The sequence below is a fragment of the Lathamus discolor genome, chromosome 2, assembly GCF_037157495.1.
Source record: "Lathamus discolor isolate bLatDis1 chromosome 2, bLatDis1.hap1, whole genome shotgun sequence".
NCBI lineage: Eukaryota > Metazoa > Chordata > Aves > Psittaciformes > Psittacidae > Lathamus > Lathamus discolor.
In genome coordinates this window covers 115258554-115277244 of record NC_088885.1, presented here as the reverse complement: position 1 = coordinate 115277244, position 18691 = coordinate 115258554, and the positions used below count along the sequence as shown (strand labels likewise).

At 37.2% G+C, this 18691-nt stretch overlaps 1 protein-coding gene across 3 annotated transcripts in view; it reads left to right on the top strand.

Moving 5' to 3' along the window:
* The window catches only part of B4GALT6 (beta-1,4-galactosyltransferase 6), a 35082-nt gene that overhangs the window by 9286 nt on the left and 7105 nt on the right, over positions 1 to 18691 (top strand). For all 3 annotated transcript variants that reach the window (XM_065668180.1, XM_065668181.1, XM_065668179.1), the window contains exons 2-7: positions 6786 to 6902; positions 7251 to 7364; positions 12427 to 12551; positions 13066 to 13182; positions 14598 to 14785; positions 17411 to 17533. In XM_065668180.1, coding sequence (XP_065524252.1) covers positions 6786 to 6902; positions 7251 to 7364; positions 12427 to 12551; positions 13066 to 13182; positions 14598 to 14785; positions 17411 to 17533 — 784 coding nt within the window. The remainder of the gene's footprint in view (positions 1 to 6785; positions 6903 to 7250; positions 7365 to 12426; positions 12552 to 13065; positions 13183 to 14597; positions 14786 to 17410; positions 17534 to 18691) is intronic.

The following is an 18691-nucleotide window of genomic DNA, read 5'->3' as shown; positions in this document are numbered from 1 at the left end:
ACGAGTTTTGTGCTTTTTGTGTCAAGCTAAAGGATGATAAACTAATGTAGTATTGTGAGAAGTGCTTTGATTTTTGGTGTACAGCTTGGAAGGAGCTTGATTCCCTAACTGACAGTGGTCTATGAATGAGACCTTTTTCTTTAAAACAGGTATAAATAGTCCTTGGGTGAATATTTAAATAGGAATGATGTAAAACATTGAGCCATTTTACCATATATTTTTTATATTTTAAGAATTAATGCATTCCCTCCCCTCAATGGTCTTGTTTGCATTCTAACACATAAAACTGTTATTAGCTAGTGAGCTATAAAACTGGGGACAAATAATGAGCCGTCTGACTTTTTTAGCATCTCTTTGGAAATACAGGATGATCCCTTTAATGCCCTAATGTGCTTTCTCAGAATGAGCTTTAAATAATGCACTAAACCCAAGACTTTTGATGACTGATGTGTGGCTGTGTGTCCATGATTGCTGATAAAGATCTGGATCAATTGCTAGTGAAGATTTGGTCTTTATTAGGTATGAGGTTGTGATCACACTGAAGGTGCATTGAGTATGGTATGTATTCCAGAGTGTCCTATATGGGTGTGCCGTTCTAGATCCTGCACTGCGCTTCCCATTTGCTTACCTTGTAAACTGTGCAACAGTCTGGATTGTATGTTTCTTGAATCATTAGTGCTGTTTCTCTCTTACCACAGACCATGTAACATGAATAAAACTAGTTCTAGGTGGTTACTTTGTTAGGTGTTTTCTTTGATTAAAGGTGAAAATTTTCGTTCCTGGTTTGTGCATTGTCTTGTACTTTGACAGGAGTGATGATTGCTACAAATGCAGAGAGATGATAGTGGAAGGAAATTACAGAATAGTTAAGATTGGATAGGCCCTCTGCAGGTCTTCTATTCTAAACCTTCCTGGCGTAGACCCCCTGCTCAAGCAGAGACAACTGGAGACAGTTGCTCAGGACTATTTCCGAACAGCTTTTGAGTATCTTTGATGATGGAGATTCTACAGCCTCCGTGAGCAACCTGTGCCAGTGCTCTGTCACCCTCACAGTTAAGTGTTTTCTGATGTTCAGGTGAAACCTCTTGTGTTTCAGTTTGTGCCTATTGTCTCTGATCCTGTCACTGCTCACCCCTGAAGAGAGCCTGTCTCTGTTGTCTTTGCACCCTCTCTTCATATACATTATATACATATACACCCACCCTTTATATACATTAATATGATCCCCTTGAGCTTCCTCCAGTTTGAAGAGTTCCAGCTCTCTCAGCCTTTCATCATAGGAGAGATGCTCCAATCCCTTTGTCTTCTTCATGGCCCGTTATTGCACTGTCTCTAGTATGTCCATATCTCTGTTACACTGTGAAGCCCAGAACTGGGCACAGTACTCCAGATGCAGCTTTACCAGTCCTGAGTGAGGGTTGGGAAGGATCGCCTCAACCTGCTGGCAACATTGTTCCTGATGCAACCCAGGATGCCATCTGCCTTCTTTGCAGCAGTGCCATATTGCTGGCTCATGTTCAATTTGGTGTCCACCAGGACCTCCAAGGCCTGTTCTGGCAGGCTGTTTTCCAACATGTACTGGTGCATGGGGTGGTTCTTCCCCAGGTGCAAGACTTTGCACTCCTCCTTGTTGAACTTCATGAGGCTCCTTTCAGCCCATTTCTCCAGCCTGTTCAAGTTTCTGTGGCATATCAGCTACTTACACCTGTTTTATCTTGTAAATGAACTTTGAGGCTCCGCTTTGCCCCACCTTTCAGATCACTGATAAAGATGTTAAACAGGACTGGACCGGGTATTCACCACTTGGGTATACTGCTACTCACTGGCCTTATATTCATTGGGATAGTGCTCTCTTGAGCTGGAAGGAGGTGATTCTTGAATATTATCCAGCTTTCTTGCTTCCCTCTTCCTTTGAGGGCCTTATCCTATGCAACTCTTCTGAACAGATCTTTGAAAAGACCAGAGCCTGCTTTCTTGAAGTCCAGGGTTCTGGAGTTGTTTTTCCTCTTCCTTCCTGCCCCTAGGATCCTGAATGCCACCATGTGAAGGTCACAGCAGCCAAAGCTGTCTTTGATCTTCTCATCCCCAATGAGCCCCTCCTTGATGAGTAGGAGGTCCAGCAAAGCACCTCCCTCACTGGCTCCTTTATCACTTGTGTCAGGTAGTTACCATCAATGCACTCCAGCAAACTCCTGGTATGCTTTTATCTGTCTGCGTTGCCCCTCCAGCTGAGATTGGCATGGTTGAAGTGCCCCATGAGGACTTGGCTGTTCTCATATCTGTAGAGGGCATGCTCCACTTGTTTTTCCTGGTCAGGTGGACTATAGCAGACACCCACTATAGCGTCACCTTTAATCCTAACTCATAAATTCCCATTTGACTCCTCTTCCATCCCCAGGCAGAGCTTCATAAAGGGTGACTCCTCCTCCCTGTTTTCCCTTCCTGTCCTCCCTAACCAGCCTGTATCCCTCTACTGCAATGCTCCAGTGATGGGAGCCATCCCACTATGACTCTCATCCCAATCAGATTGTAGCCCTGGAACTGCATACAGATCTCCAAGTCATCATCTTTATTCCCCGTACTGAGAGCATTAGTATACAGGCACTTGAGGGGCACCTCAGCATGTCATATTCATGACAGCATAAGTAAGATGCGTGAAAACTTGTGTGAGGCTCAGGAAGATAGCCAGTACTGACAGCTGGAAAGAGGGTTGCAGTGGAAGTCATCAAACTCCAACCCTTGGTATTCTGCTGTCAGTTTTCTTCCCTCACCACACTAACAGAAAAGATGTATTTTTGTTATGCTTCTGGCCAATGTGGGTTATCTTGAATGCTTTGTTGCTGTCACTGCTGGGTGGCGTGACATGTGAACTATGTTATTTTTCTCAGGTTTTTCCCGACAGACCTGTGCCAGTAGATGAGATTTATTTTTAGGACTAAATTAATATCTTTGATTTTTCTCTGAGGCTTTTAACTTGAAAAGTAATTAATTTGGTATTCAAGCATCTGCTAGTACCTAAGCAGCTGTTGTATGACAGTAGAATAAACTGATCAGGTCTGCTCCTTTAACTATGACTGCGTTGGAGACCCAAGTAGCTGGGGCAAAGAGTGCGCAGAAAGGAAGATATTTTATTGTGTTTATGTATTTGGGTAGAGCTGTATAGTGAGTTGAGAAGATCAGCCAGGAAGAGGAGGCGTTGGGTTGGGGTAGACATGGCAAGGTTAGATCTTACTGTTAGAAAGAGCAGCTCTTGAATACTTAGACCAAAGTGCAGCAGAATTTGCCTGACGTGCGTTTGTTTGTTTTGTTGTTTTTGTGTTTTGTTTTTGTTTTTTGTTGTTTTTTTTTGTTTGTTTGTTTTTGTTTTTTCTGTAATGCCTCCTTTTGAGAGAAATGTCTTCTCTAGCTTTGGCTCTCACAAAGCTCTTGTGTGTTCTAATTTTTCTCCTATGTCAGAAAAAGAAAGTTGTCCTTCAGCAAAGGGGAGATGCAGATACTTTTGCAGAAAATCCATTTTATCAAGTTTTATGTGTGCATTATCTGAACTGCAGTAAGGTTTCCCATAGTAAGTTAGAACATTTATATAGCACTCCTGACTTTTTTGACGCTTTGATTGAAGTTCTTAGTCTCAGTTCTGTACTGTGTCAGGTTCCTAAGACTTCAACCGTAGGATGTTTGAGCAGGTTTTTTTTCTAATATTCCTTGCAGTGGCTTCTAGAGCAAATCTTTTGTCTCGACCATTTCAGGAGCAATGCTAGATTGTATGCTTCTGGCTGTACAGTAATTTCTGTAACTGTGTGTGTATTAAGCGACATCTGTCTAATTGCTGAATCGTTTGCAATCAATGTGATTTAGTAGCAAACGAAATAAATTCCCAAGGCTGATGAACATGTAGGTAGAAGAAAAAGCAGTGATCTTTCTCATTAAGAAAAGTGGCGTCAAGTATCATCAATGTAGTTTGAAGACAGGGGCTTGTGGTGTTGAGGATGAAAAGGAACAAGGACCATTAATGAAATTATTTATGGGCTATCAAAAAGAGGTCTAGGCATGGGTCTCTGGAGACACATGCTTTGGATTTTTGACCAAAATAATGCTGATAAACATAAATGTTTTAGCTGTTGCGGCACAGTGCTTGCGCAGCATGAAGGCTTTTCTGTTTCCCAGTCTGTCCCCCACAGCAACAAGAGGTTGTTGGGAGGGGACAATGGGCAATGGGTTGGGAGGGGACACAGCTAGCACAGCTGACCTGTGGTGACCAGAGAGATATTTCACACCATGTAATGTCTTGCTCAGCAATAAAACTGGTGGGTTGTTTTCCCCCAAAGTAGCTGTTGCCTAGGGACTGGCAGGACATCTGTCTCCTGGTGGTGAGTTTGGTTGGGTTGCTTGTTTTAGCCTTTCATCGCTTTTTTCCTTCTGATTGCCTTTCCCCCATTCCACTGCAGGGGAGTGAGCAAGCAACAGGGTTGGGGCTTGCCTGCCAGCAGGGTCAACACACCACACTTGATACATGTCAATTAAGGTTATGTTTGTAGAAACCTGCTGTTCTACAGTCTTAAAAGCTCAGGTGACTTTGGGTTTTGCTATCACATTAAAAAGGAGATATACCATATAATATTCCAGAGGTTATCTTTGAAATCAGTATTTGCTAACTGATTTGTATTAAAAATGAACATTATTTTAGTGCTGGAATATGGCAATTTTGAAGAAAACAGCTGAAGAAAAGAGTAATATGTGAGGAAAAGAGAAGGGAGGATACCCGTTTTTTGAAGTTTGCAGAAAGTAATTCTTTGTTAATTAGGAAGATTTTTTTCCTATTTGAAAGGCAAAAGTCCACCTAGTTTTACTTTTAGGGAAGCCTTGAATTTTGAAAGCATTTGTTTGAAGGTAAATAGTGTTTCTTGAAGATACAGATCTAATTGCTTTAATGTTGATTCCTAAAGGAGGTTTCTTGAGTAGCTAACTTCATATATGAACTCAAGAATTGTACATATGCCCTGAAGTACTTAATACAGACACCCTAAAAAACCACCGAGTTTGAATGGAAAACTACAAACATAAGAAAATAATTGGAACCCTGACGTGCTACTTTACAGTGAATTGGGTTAAAGTTTCAAGAAGTTTTTTGTGCAAGTTTTCTTTAGGGGAATCTGAATGTGACGTGTTGTCTTGTGTCTAGTTGTCTTGGATCCTGGTAAAAGTCATTCCTATTGAATTTCCTACCTTTGTCATCAGGCCAAGTTTATAGGTTTTCTGTTTTGTTTCTGTTTTCATGGCTGTGGGGTGTTGGGACAACTTCAGGATCTTAGCAGCTGAGTAACTTTTTACACACATAAAAATTCTTGTTAACCAAAACAGGTAGTCATGCTGGCCAGGAGTTTGGGAATTACACAGCATGCATAGCAACTGACGTGTTCAGAGCTTGTCTTTTAATTGATAATGTTCCTTGTTTTAATGAGGATTCCTTTGAAAGCTAGGAGGGTGTCTCCATTGATTTTCTGAAAAACAAACAAAAAATTGTATCATTTGCAAATAATATTTCTTAAAAGGTTATGTTGATGATTGTATCTCTGTGGGTGTCAGTAGTATTGTTTGCTAATATGGTAGAATTGGTCACTGCATTTTCCTCTGGTAATGACCCAGTCCTTTATAAACATTTCTCTGTAGCTCTAGTCTCTTTGTGTTGTGCTGTAAGAAGGTACCAACTGATCTGGAGTTATTTGTGTCATGCCACTAGTGCTGGGTCATCTGATGAAGTGGAGTTAATTTCCTGAGATAGTTTTCTAACTTTCTTTAATCAATTTAGGGCAGTTTTAGACATTAATTTGTTGGGGTTTTTTTTGGCATGTTTAGTTCTTTCCTCCAAAGTCTCAGAACATTCCTTAGGTTAGAATGGTTACTAGTTACAGTGACCTGAATATCTGCCAGACAAGTGAGTGCTTAACATAGGTGAAGTGACAGATGATCCCTTTGATCCTCTTTGCTACCCAGAGTAAAAACTGTTCTGTCAGTGAAGTTTGTCCTTCCCTTTACTTTTTGAGCTCTCCTGGTCCTGGATAGACATTTGCTTGTTCAGACATAAATGCAGCTTCTTTTTCAACTTACTCTCTTCTGTTTAGAACAAAGAATTGTCTTGAGATCAGGTTTGGGGATTTGAGTACAAGACTGAGACAGAGGAGTATTTCATGCTATTATTGTTAGTGAGTCCCTTAATTACTCAGATTGTTGATTTACTCACCTTTGCCTATAATAAATATTTCATATATAATTATCAAACATACTTTAAGATTGGCAGTGATTTGTAGCAGTTGTATAATGAAACAGCTGTTAGGAGTGAATGAATAGCAGTTTTCACTGAAAGCTGTATTAACTGAGTAAACAGGGGGACTATTTTATGGGACTATTTTTTATTGTCTAGACATTTTTTGTCTTATATTTCTATGATGTATATGTAGATGCATATATGAGGCATGTAGCTACATTACCAGTAAAAAAGTTTTCTTAATTGTTTCTTGGCGCTGTCAGTTGCTTTTTGTAAGTTAAAAAAATAAAAGTGTCATATAAGGTATGTATTAAAGTTTTATAATTTGGGGGTTTTATATAGACCTGTGGTTATTTTTTGGTGCTGTTAGGTTTAACTTTTTGTGGATCTTCATCTTGAAGGATTGATGTTCATTAGCCATGGATTCAGACATAGTAACAAATATTGAACACATTATAAATGGATGTTAATGTAAAATACCTTGTTTTAATTAAAATTCAAAATTTGCTTTTTGTTTTGTCAGCAAACACGTATCTCTTTATGGTGCAAGCTCGTGGTATAATGTTGAGAGAAAATGTAAAAACAATAGGACACATGATCAGATTGTACACTAACAAAAATACTACACTGAATGGCACAGGTAAGAATATTTCTTCTTTAATTTTTAAAGGAGCTTTATGCAGGATAAAAAAAAGCCAAACCTTTGTGGCATGTCTTCACTATGAAAAGCTAGACCCAAGTCCTACCTTTCTGTAATAGAAGTGAAGGTCAAATAGTTACTGTTTATCAGTTCACTTTAGTAGGAAATATTTGTCATAGTTCTAACAAAGATATCTTGGTTTAATTGTTGTACCTTTAGCGCAGTAATTTTTTGTTTAGTTCTTTTTGTTTTTAATCATGCTTCTAGGAATGTTCTTACCTTCATGATGATATGTTACAAATTCAGAGGTAACATAGTTTCTTACAAAAATCAATTCCTCTTTTTAAGATTATCCTGAAGGAAACAATTCTAGTGACTGTGTTGCTCAAACAACAATGTATCTTCCAGAAAACTTCACTTACTCTCCTTACCAGGCTTGTCCAGAGAAGCTGCCTTACATGAGTAAGTTTTAAACTGACCTTAATGTTTATCCAGTTAATTGTATTGTACTAAAACAAAGTATAATTATTTTAATATAAAATATCAATGTGGGGAGTTAATATATATAGCAGAAAAGAATGAATAAAATGCATCTGAGAATGGACAACAGTGCTTAGCAGAATTTTGCATGTCACCATTGCATTACTAAAGCTTTTGGCCTCTTTGCTAATATCCTAGTACGTTTTAAATTTTATTTACAAATTATTTTACTGTCCACAAATTCATTATCAAATCGCTTAGTTAATATGTAGGAATAGTCTAACATTATTAAAAGTACCCATTCAGAGTTGCATATTTTGAGGAATAGTTAAAATTTTCTTTATTGGAAATGGTAGTCCTAATAGAGTGATTCATGAATCAGAAACTAGTTCTCAAAAATTTATCAGCTAATCAGTATGTGGAATCAATACATGGAAAATTGAACAGGATGGTGCAGTGAAGTGAGAAGTGATAGAGGTAAGAAAGTGCCAAAGCCTTGTCATAATGAATAAGTAGCACTTACATAACATATGGAAAGATGTGATCCTCAGGAAATGTTAAAATTAAGCTTTTGAACTCAGATGCTTAAGATCCTAAGCTGTTAAATGGAACTTGTGTAAGTAACCCTAATTTTACCTGTGTTTAAGCCTAGAATCTAAACTTCTAGTTGTTTTGTTTGAAACTGTTTAGTTGCAGCAGAGTGTCATGCAGAAATAAGAGACTGACTACTTTGGCACCACTGCTGTTTTGGTTTCCTGGGTTTTTATAAAACCTGTAATATTAGAGTTGTAGTAGTAGCAGTATTATCCCAGTATATGTAAAAAGCTTTATAAACAGGTATTGCACAGTTAAAACAGTTACACAAATTGAGATCGGAAGAGTTCTTTTATGCGAGTCAATGTCCTAAACCAGATTTAATAATATGGCTGAAATACTGTTGGCATGGTTTTTTTTTTTTTATCTTCTTCCTGTAGACAAAGTTTGACTTTCAAAATCATGTGGTTGTTCCTTATTATAATATTCCTTACGTAAAAAAAATAATCCAATAGTAAATAATTTAGCTACTTTGGGTAACGTATAAAAAGTTTGAAAAATCTCTACTCTGGATAACCAGAGAAACAAGAATTATGGTTATGATGACTGAAAAATTAATATAAATCAGTATTTTTGATGAAACTTTCAAGGGATGAATTCTGCCAGATTAGTTAGTTCAAAACTGTGTTGGCTTCTGCTGCCTTTTTTGCTTGTGTATTAGACTGCTGTCCAGGAGTGATGAGGCAAATTAGAAGGTACTAAGGTACATTAGTAGGTCAGGCCTACTTACAACACACTAAGGTACCCTAGTAGGTCAGCCCACTTATCTCATGTTATCTTAAGTCATTGATGCAGTTTAGAATTGCCAGAGTAGGGATGCATTCTACTCTGTCATCCTTGCTATCAACCACTTTGGCTATATGTAATTCTACCAGAATTTGTCTATAGGTCTCCATATTGCTGCACTCTCTCTATATTTTTTCTTTTCTAATAATGTCCTTGTACTTATTTTCTCCTGCTTAATTTAATAGAAAAATTGTAATTTTAATAGAAAATAATTCATTAGTTACTGTTCTGCAAAGAAACGTATTTCTCACCCTTTGATTTTTCATGTATACTTTTCTAATCATTGTCTGTGTGTTTAATTATAATCTAAATAAAGCTTTTCTGAAGGTTATTTAATGCAATGTGATATTGTAGGTTATTTTGAGATAGCAAGGGAAGAAAGCTTTTCGAATGATGTATAGTTTGACCTGCTTAATAGCTTAAAATTGTTACAGAAGTCAACTACTCTTCTTTACATCAACTTGATGAATTTGTATCATGAAAGGGGCATGGTAAAACTGTGTTTTGTCCCAGATAGATGCACTCTTAAAATAGGACCAACTAGTGCCAATGCTTTTGTTAGTGACTCAGTATTTCAGTTTATAACTTACAGGTTGAGTACTGCTGTGCTAGTTCATAAGCAAGACACCCCTACTTCAACAGAGAAGCAATACAAAGCAGCTTTAATCAGCATGGTTTTAATACTGACTAGAGAGGTAAATGGAAAGCAGATTAGTTTTTCAGTTATATGAATTAAAACCGTCCTGTTAAGAATTTTTATGCAGTCACTTCATGGTTTGTCTAACAACCAGCTCTTAATGAGCTATAATAAATATAATATCCAGCTATTTTACTTTGATCACTTCAGTACACTGAGGTTGAATATCCCTAAACCATTTTAGATAGATATTAGAAAAATCTATTTTGTATTTCAAAAATAATAAGTCATCAGTGGTGGAAGTTCTGCCGTCTCCATAAGTATTCTGTTCACTGAATAGTTAAGCTTTTTGCAATACTCAGCCTGCATTTACTTTTTTCTCTTTTTCCCCTCCTGTTAGTAAGTTGCCCTTCTTGATGCTTGGAAAAAAGTTGGTTGCCATCTATGTACCAGGTTATTCTGTCTTGAAAAGACTTGCGCTTTTGCCAGCCTCTTCCTTTGTAGATAAATCAGTAATTTCAGCCTTTCTAGACTACATAGTTTCTAAAGTTCTTGTCATTCTTAATTTTTGTATTGTAGACTTTCTTTAATTAGATTTCCTTTTGAAGCGTCATAACTGGCTAAAACCCTGGTTACAAAACAAGCTAGTAATTACCTTCTCTGTTTTTCATGTAACAGCAGTTAATGTATTCCAGAATGAGATTTGCCATTTTGTGCAATTGCATTACAGTTTATTGTCTCATATTAATAGACAATCCATTATAAACTGCCAAAATATCTTTCTGCATACTGCAGCATAGCCAGGTATTTCCTGGTTTTGTGTGTATGCTTCATTTCTCCTTCAGTAAAAATCCATATTTTTTTAACAATTAATTTCATTTTGAGTTTCAGCATGTATCTGATTTGTGGAAATTATCTGGTTTTCTGATTCTGTTCTTCAAAATCCTTCTGCTTCCTCAGCTTTCCTTTTTTGTGGATTGCATAAATACGCTTTACTGCAGCGTGCTAGACAGTTGATGCAAGTAATGAATAGTAAGCCCAGATATGTACTGAGATGCCTTCTTTCCCTGCCAGTGACAGAGAAATACTGCTGGTTTCTATTCGCCCTTCTCCTGTGTACTTTTGATAGTACCAATTGTTAATTTTACTACAGGTAATTTTTAAACAGTCTGGAGGGAATTTCAACATGTCCCACAAAATTCGAAGTCCCTGCCTTATATAAATACTGTTTTACCTGTCCCCCTGTTTTGTTGGGGATTTTTTTTTTGTTTGTTTGTTTGGTTTTGTTTGTTTGTTTGTTTTTTAATTTAAACTCTGTAAGCATCTGATCGCATCTAAACTTTTCTTGGGAGACTAAGGCACCTGAGTCCTTTGCATCATGTGTTATTTGCTTCCTTTTCTGGTGTAGTAATTGACCATTCATCTTTATTTTCCTATTAGATTCTATAAACTGAAAGGCTCTTTTTGCTTCTCTATCTCTTGGTAGTTGAAATTGATTTGGTGATCTGTTTACTTTTTGAAATTTAATTTGTACATGTTTATACTCTATAAACTTGTCCTTTATTGATTGCCCTTATTTCTACTTTTTGTAACATTTCTTTTTCAGGTTATTGAAGGGTTTCAAATGCAACCATAATGCTAATCCAAGCTTGCTTATTTATTTATCTGCCCTGTAGGATTAGCTTGTTCTGATATAGATTTATAATCTTTTTTTCAGCAACTGTCAAGTTTACTTTTTCTTCCAAAGTAAATAAATGAATGTGAGTGTTCAAATCTGTTCTTAGAAGATATTCTCCTTATTGTGCTGTTCTTGATCCTTTTTTTTTTTTATATCATTTTCCTTTTCTTTTTTTATAGTTACTTTCTACATTTAATTAGACCCCAAACTAAAATAGCTTTTTCAGTATTTCTGCCTTCTGAAAACAATAGTTATTCCTAATATACTCCAAATATGTGAATCTTTCCAAAAGATTTACAGAGCTAGTCAATTTATTGTTACAGCATGAAGCAACCTTTGGATGCAAATAGAATCTTTGGGTGCAGTCACAGGGGAGAAAAGTGGAATAATTTCTTTCACTGACTTTAAAATTCCAACCCTTTCTGAAAAACTTAAATTTTTAGACAAAAATAAGTACAATATTTTATGGTGTGTCAGGTAACTGTTGCAAGTTTTTTATGTGATGATCTAGTGTAGTAGTTGCTGAAGAGCAACTTGAGTTTCTGGTTAATTAGTGTTACTCTACTCTTTCCCCCAAATTTTCATGATTCCTTCTGCTTTGGAGGGTGTTTACTATGAATCATCATTTCTGGTTTTGAGATTTATACACATGTATAAGCAAATGAGCAACAACTCTTAGCTATCAGCTTAGTATTTTCTCATAATAAGGAATAACCTGATTATTTTTGCTACCATATTGAGGTCATTATTCAATATATTACTGAATTCCACTGTCATCAGTAGCCATTTGAAAATGCTTTTTCCATTAGGCTGATTAACTCTGTCAGTGGTAATTCTTAAATCCAAGCCACTTGCTTGTTTGGTTGCTTGCAGTTGGTTTGATGCAGATAGTGGTGAATTAGTGGATGAAGGCTGCACGTGCAATGTGTGTAATTATTTAGAATTTAAATTGAGGAAGTTTGTTGAGTGTAGTGATGGTGCATTTTCATTTTTTGTGGAAGTGCAGGTGGGAAGGCACCAAGGATTTGAGCATAAGTTCAGTAGTTCAGTAGTGCAGATGATGTGGAATTGTTAACAGTGGTAATAGATGCAAAATTCAAATACTTTTCATGTTGTATGTTCTCTGAAAGGAGTATTTTGCTGGTAAGGTTCATTGAAAGAATGTTTATATTGGGAAATACTGAAATTCATTCTGTAAAACCTGAATATTAAGAGGGTAGTATAAATAGTTTCATTTTTTATCTTGTAGGTAATGTAACTACAAATTTCTTGTGCTATTTATCTGTGATATACCTTGTAGTGTTAGATCTGATGTCTTAATTCAAATTGATATTTTTTTTTTTCCTTAGGAGGCCTTATAGATGTCAATATGAGTGAAATTAGTTTTGATGAAATTCAGCAGCTGTTTTCAAAAGATTCAGACATTAAACCAGGAGGACACTGGAAACCAAAAGACTGTAAGCCAAGATGGAAGGTGAGATGCTGTTGGGTTATTTTTGTGATTTTTTTTTTTTTTTTTCTGTTTGTGTATAAGAATAGTTTACCATTGCAAGCACTCAGTCTTCTACTTCTATGTATTTTAAACAATGTGTTGTATATGTATTATGCTATGTGCGCTCGAGAGACTAAAACTTGAAGAAAACTTCAAATGGATTTTCAAGAGCTTCTAAAGCTTCATTAACTGTTGTTAGTAAACATATTACCATATGGATGCAAACTTGTCCTGTGTGTGTTTTGCTTAAAGTATAATTAAAAGCAAGTGAACATAAAAGGAAAGTCTTACTTATATTCTACTCAGATTTTTTTTTAACCGTTTGAGCAAAATTCCAACACGTTTTCCTACCAGGAATGAAACTTTAAAACAAATAGACGATTTAAATGTAAAAGTTGAAAAGCCTGTGTATGCCATGGGAAACTTGATCTGTCTTGAAACATTGAAATTTAAAAATGCTAATACAATAGCTAAATATATATCTAATTTTTTGAAGGTGGCAATCCTTATTCCTTTTCGGAATCGCCATGAGCATCTTCCAATTTTTTTCCGTCATCTGATACCTATGTTGCAGAAGCAGCGGCTGGAATTTGCCTTCTATGTTGTTGAACAGGTAACAGCATTTTCTTGAAAAGTTACTTTTCAAGATTCCTCACTGAAGGGGAATTGGTATTTTTAACAAGATTTGGATGAATCCAGAATTTAAAAATTACTCTGCTGTTCCAGTCCTTTGAATGAAATTGGAAAGTTCAGCTCCATTCCCCAGTTTAAGCAATGGCCAGATACGTATTGCTTTTCTTCAAATATGGGCTGATATTTCATAGCTGATAACATGTCATCTTTGAATCTATTGTCTTTGTATGTATTCAAGGACAAAAAGATGGAGCTACATCTGACTGGCAACGGGTCACTAATGGTGTTCCTCAGTGCTCAATTAGAGGGCCAGTTCTGTTCAGTATGCTTATTAACAATCTGGATGAAGGAGTTGAATGCAATATTAGCAAGTTTGCTGATAATAACAAACTGGGAGGTGCTATTGACTCTCTCTAGGGGTGGAATGCCTTGCAGAGGGATCTAGATAGGTTGGAGCATTGGGCAATGATTAATTTAATACATCAAAATGCTGGATTTTGCACCTAGGATGGAGTAAAGCTGGGCACAAATATAAACTGGGAGAGGAGTGGCTGGAGAGCAGTGCTGCAGAAAGGGATCTGAGCCTGCTCATCAACAGCAGGCTCAATGTGAGTCAGCAGTGTGCCCTGGCTGCCAAGATGTCAAGCCACACCCTAGGGTACCTGAAACACAGCAGATCTGGTCAGTCAAACGAGGTGATTATCCTGCTGCATTCAGCATTGGTGTGGCCTCACCTTGAGTACTCTGTGTAGTTCTGGGCCCCACAGTTCATGAAGGATGTGAAAATCCTTGAATGCCTCCAGAGGAGGAAAGTAACAAAGCTGGGGACAGGGCTGGAAGCATGTCCTGTGAGGAGCGGCTAAGGACTCTGGGCTTGTCTAGCTTGGAGAAAAGGAGGTTGAGGGGTGACTTCATTGCTCTCTACAGCTTCTTGAGGAGGAGAAGGGAGGTGCTGATCTCTCTTCTCTCTGGGATCCAGTGACAGGACACATGGGAATGGCTCAAAGCTGATAGTAGGTTCTTTCCAACTGAAATAGTCTGTTCTATTCTAGTTGACTGTTTCAGCAAGAAACAAAGTATAGTGTTTCCTTCTTAGTTTATATCACTATTTCTTTAACTTGTAATTTCATGCTATGTTTATGCAAACCACCCATGTTTTGATACTTCAGAGTTACTAGTGCTATAAGCTGCTAGTGCTGTTACCTTTTCTGTAAAAGGGGAGAACAGTACAGTAGATGTAGTTGGTTTGAGCCAGAGCTATTGCTCTGCTTAGCTAGAGGAATAACAGACATACTTGTCAATGTTTTTTTTTGTGTGTGAGAATATGTTTCTCATAGCATTGAAATTTTGTCTCTTCTTGATTCTTGAAATGTCTCCTTTGTTTTCTGTTTGAAGACAGGTACACAACCTTTTAATCGTGCAATGCTGTTTAATGTTGGCTTCAAAGAGGCTATGAAGGATGCTGTCTGGGACTGCATAATATTTCACGATGTGGATCACTTACCTGAAAATGACCGAAATTATTATGGATGTGGAGAAATGCCACGCCATTTTGCAGCAAAGCTGGACAAATACATGTACATGTAAGTAATTAGCTTTATTCTTGTTTCTTAAAGATCCAGAAACATTCTTAAAGTGTGTATGAATTTTGTGACAGTATACGCAGTAGGCGAAACCAATAAAACAGCCTCCTACTACATATATAAATATGTTGTTATTAAAGGAAGATTTAAGTTTAGTGTCTACATTTTATATGATGCCAATTTGAAGATATTTATAATTTTCAGTGTTAAACTTGTTGCAGTGAGGTTGACTGTATTTAAGTTCATGTATGTCAAAGGGGAAAAACTTAACTTGCTTATTAGGAATCTTCACTGGTAACATGAGTTTTTCAGTGGTTGTTAACAAAAATAAGGTGATAATCTTCAGCAAAATATTACAGGAAAAATGTCTTAATTTTCTTGTGAATATACAAGTTATTTCTGCTTTATACTGTTTTTTAAATGGGAGATTTTCTTACTGCTAGGACATTTAGTATTTTGTATTCAATCCTATTGTAATTTGATGAATATAGTTGGTCCTGCTGTTTTGTTGTTTTCTACACTTCTGCCATTTTACATTAATGATGTTTCACTTGCTTTTAAAAACTCTGCTATCTCATGACACTCTTCCAGTCACTTCATATAAAGCTGTAGCTTATTGCTTGTTAGATGTATGTATTTGCCATCCTGAAAATTTATTTGTGAAGCTTATCAACTTGGCAGCTTGGTCAACCTGACAGATCGAAAAACAATGGCGCTGAAAACATGACACTGTTTCGACTTCAGTTTGTCAGTCAATTGGCAGTCAAACCTGTAAAGATTTTATATGTACTGAAAAATATCTAAACATAAAAATATGCATTTGCGTAATAACTTATGTATGGATATATAAATTTCTAAAATTTATAAAATGTCAAAATAGAGACAGATTTACAAAATATGTTTATGAAAATAAGTGTATGCAGTAATGCATATTTATTAAATATAAAAATAAATACATATTTATGTATATATACAAAAAGTGCTCATGCACCACACACATACATACATATGAACATAAAGCTCAAACAGTTCCATTAACTGTCATACTTTGGTTGTTTTTATTTTTGGTTGATGGGCTGGTTTGGGGTTGTTGATTTATTTTTTTTTTTTTTTGTTGGTTGGTACTTTTTGGGGAGGGGGGTATATGTTTTGGTTTTAGGGAGGGGGGTGTCCCTGAGATTTTAGAACACCTGTTATTTCATTTGAGTAGGGATATGCATAATAACAACGTTCCCTGAAAACTATTAAGATTTGGTTGAATCCTGTGTTTCCACAGAGGTCAGAAATTACGTGACTGTGTATTTCTTTTTCTTTCCCCTTGCATTCTGGAGTTATTTGTCCTTCAGTGTGGCAATTGTGTCCTAAGCAATGGTAAATCTTTTCGTAGATAGTCCTAACTTCTTGAAAGTTCCAGGTTTGGAAGCGTCTCCTGAGAAATATGTTTTATTACTTTTATTTGATGAAATTGTGTGCTTTTTCTGTAAAGAGGAACACACTTTACTGTGGCAGCTTCTAGGTTAAGGGTACAAGTCAATATTAATGGAAGTAAACATAGATACTTAATTTTTTTTTTTTGTTTTTTAGATTGAAAATATGTTTTGAGACCTGGAAGTCACATTGCCTGGGCCTTAGTATGTTATGTTGTATAGCTATAGTGTCTGTTTGTGTTGGCCAACTGCTTATTACTTAATCTTAGAATCATAGGGTGGTTTGGGTTTTAAGGGACCTTAAAGACCATCTAGTTCCATGCCCCCTGCCACAGGCAGGGACAATTTCCACTAGAACATGTTGCTCAAAGCCCTGTCCAACCTGGCCTTGGGCACTTCCAGGGATAAGACAGCCACAGCTTCTGTGGGAAACCAATTCTAGTGTCTCACCACCCTTGTAGTGAATAATGTTTTCCTAATGTCAGCTAAAAGCCATTATCCCTTGTCCTATCCCTCCATGTCCTTGTAAAAAGTCCCTCTTCAGATTTCTTGTAGGTTTAATAATATGTGTTAGGAAATACTGTATGCTTACTGACAAAAAAAAACACGCCCCCCCCCAAACTAAACCGACCTGCCTATAGATTCTTTTGATTCAGAAGTTCTAAAACCTGGAAAATCGTTTCTCAAATAAGTATGCTTTTCAATGTGGTTACGTATGTACTGTTAAGCTGTTCCCCTTGAGTTTTAACAGTTCTGTAGGATGTAGTTACGGATTAAAATTACTGGATTGGTGCATTACTAATTGTAATTTTTTCAGTTGATCAAAGACGATGTTTTGTTTTTTTTTCAGTCAAATAGTGTTCAAATACAATAGTTTGAGGGTTTCACTCTAACACTTCAGCTATGGGTCTCAATCAACCATCTGAAATAAGTGGTAGACTTCTGTTTCATGATACTAATTTGAGCTGGTTTAAGAGTAGCTTGTATGCAAATCAGACACTACTGTAAACATTTTGTTCAACTTCCATGTATCTTACTTAATGTCAGTGATCTGTGAGCCAGTTTTGCTTAGTAAATGCATTCATCATCTGTTCACGTCCTTAGCTTGGGGTTCTTGTGTTTTTGAAAAGTATTGTTCAAAGAGAGGGTTACCTATCTAAGTTCAGCTAATAATACAGAATTCGTCTTTTGTTTTCAGTCTTCCATACAATGAGTTCTTCGGTGGTGTAAGTGGCCTGACAGTAGAGCAATTCAGGAAGATCAATGGGTTTCCAAATGCCTTTTGGGGATGGGGTGGAGAAGATGATGATCTTTGGAACAGGTGAGTGTTCAGTGCTTACATCTTTCTCATTGTTCTGTGCAATCCACCCTTTGAGAGCTATTAGATGTTGGGTTTTTTTTTCTGTCAGGTGTTACCTTTTTTAAATTTGTTTTAGATGAACAAATTCTAACACTTCTAAAAAGTTCACTTTAAAAGTATCAGAATATACCATTAGAAGAGAGAAGTATGATGTTCTTTTCGCCTCAGCTTTTAAGAGCGAGATCTTGTAACAAATAACATAATTAACAATAGATACCAGTATTAAGCATATTTATTCTCATTCCTTCTAATCTTCTATGCACTGTGTTTTGATTTTAATTTCCATCCCTCTTGCTGCTGGCATTATGGAATACCATCCCACAGACATGAAGAGTAAGCGTGAGGAACAGTGTTGGAGACAGAGGCTAATTTGTGACTGTATTAATATTCACAAATTGGACAATGGGCAGCATTTATTACTAACTGCTTACAGTAAACAAATGTAAAATGTTCCGGTTGAGCTGTTGAAATCAAGTGACTGCATAAGTTTATATGGCAGCAGTGCAGCATCACCCTCTCTCAGACTTAGAATCATAGAATCTTAGCATAGTTAGGGTTGGAAAGGGCCTCAAGATCATCTAGTTCCAACCCCCCTGCCATGGACAGGGACACCTCACACTAAACCATCCCACACAAGGCTTCATCCAGCCTGGCCTTGCACACTGCCAGGAATGGAGCACTCACAACCCCCCTGGGCAACCGATTCCAGTGTCTCACCACCCTAACAGGAAAGAATTTCCTCCTTATATCCAATTTAAACTTCCCCTGTTTCAGTTTTAACCCGTTACCCCTTGTCCTGTCACTACAGTCCCTGACGAAGATTCCCTCCCCAGCATCCCTATAGGCCCCCTTCAGATACTGGAAGGCTGCTATGAGGTCCCCACGCAGCCTTCTCTTCTCCAGGCTGAACAGCCCCAACTTCCTCAGCCCGTCTTCATACGGGAGGTGCTCCAGTCCCCTGATCATCCTCGTGGCCCTCCTCTGGACTTGTTCCAGCAGTTCCATGTCCTTTTTATGTTGAGGACACCAGAACTGCACACAATACTCCAGGTGAGGTCTCACAAGAGCAGAGTAGAGGGGCAGGATCACCTCCTTCGACCTGTTGGTCACACTCCTTTT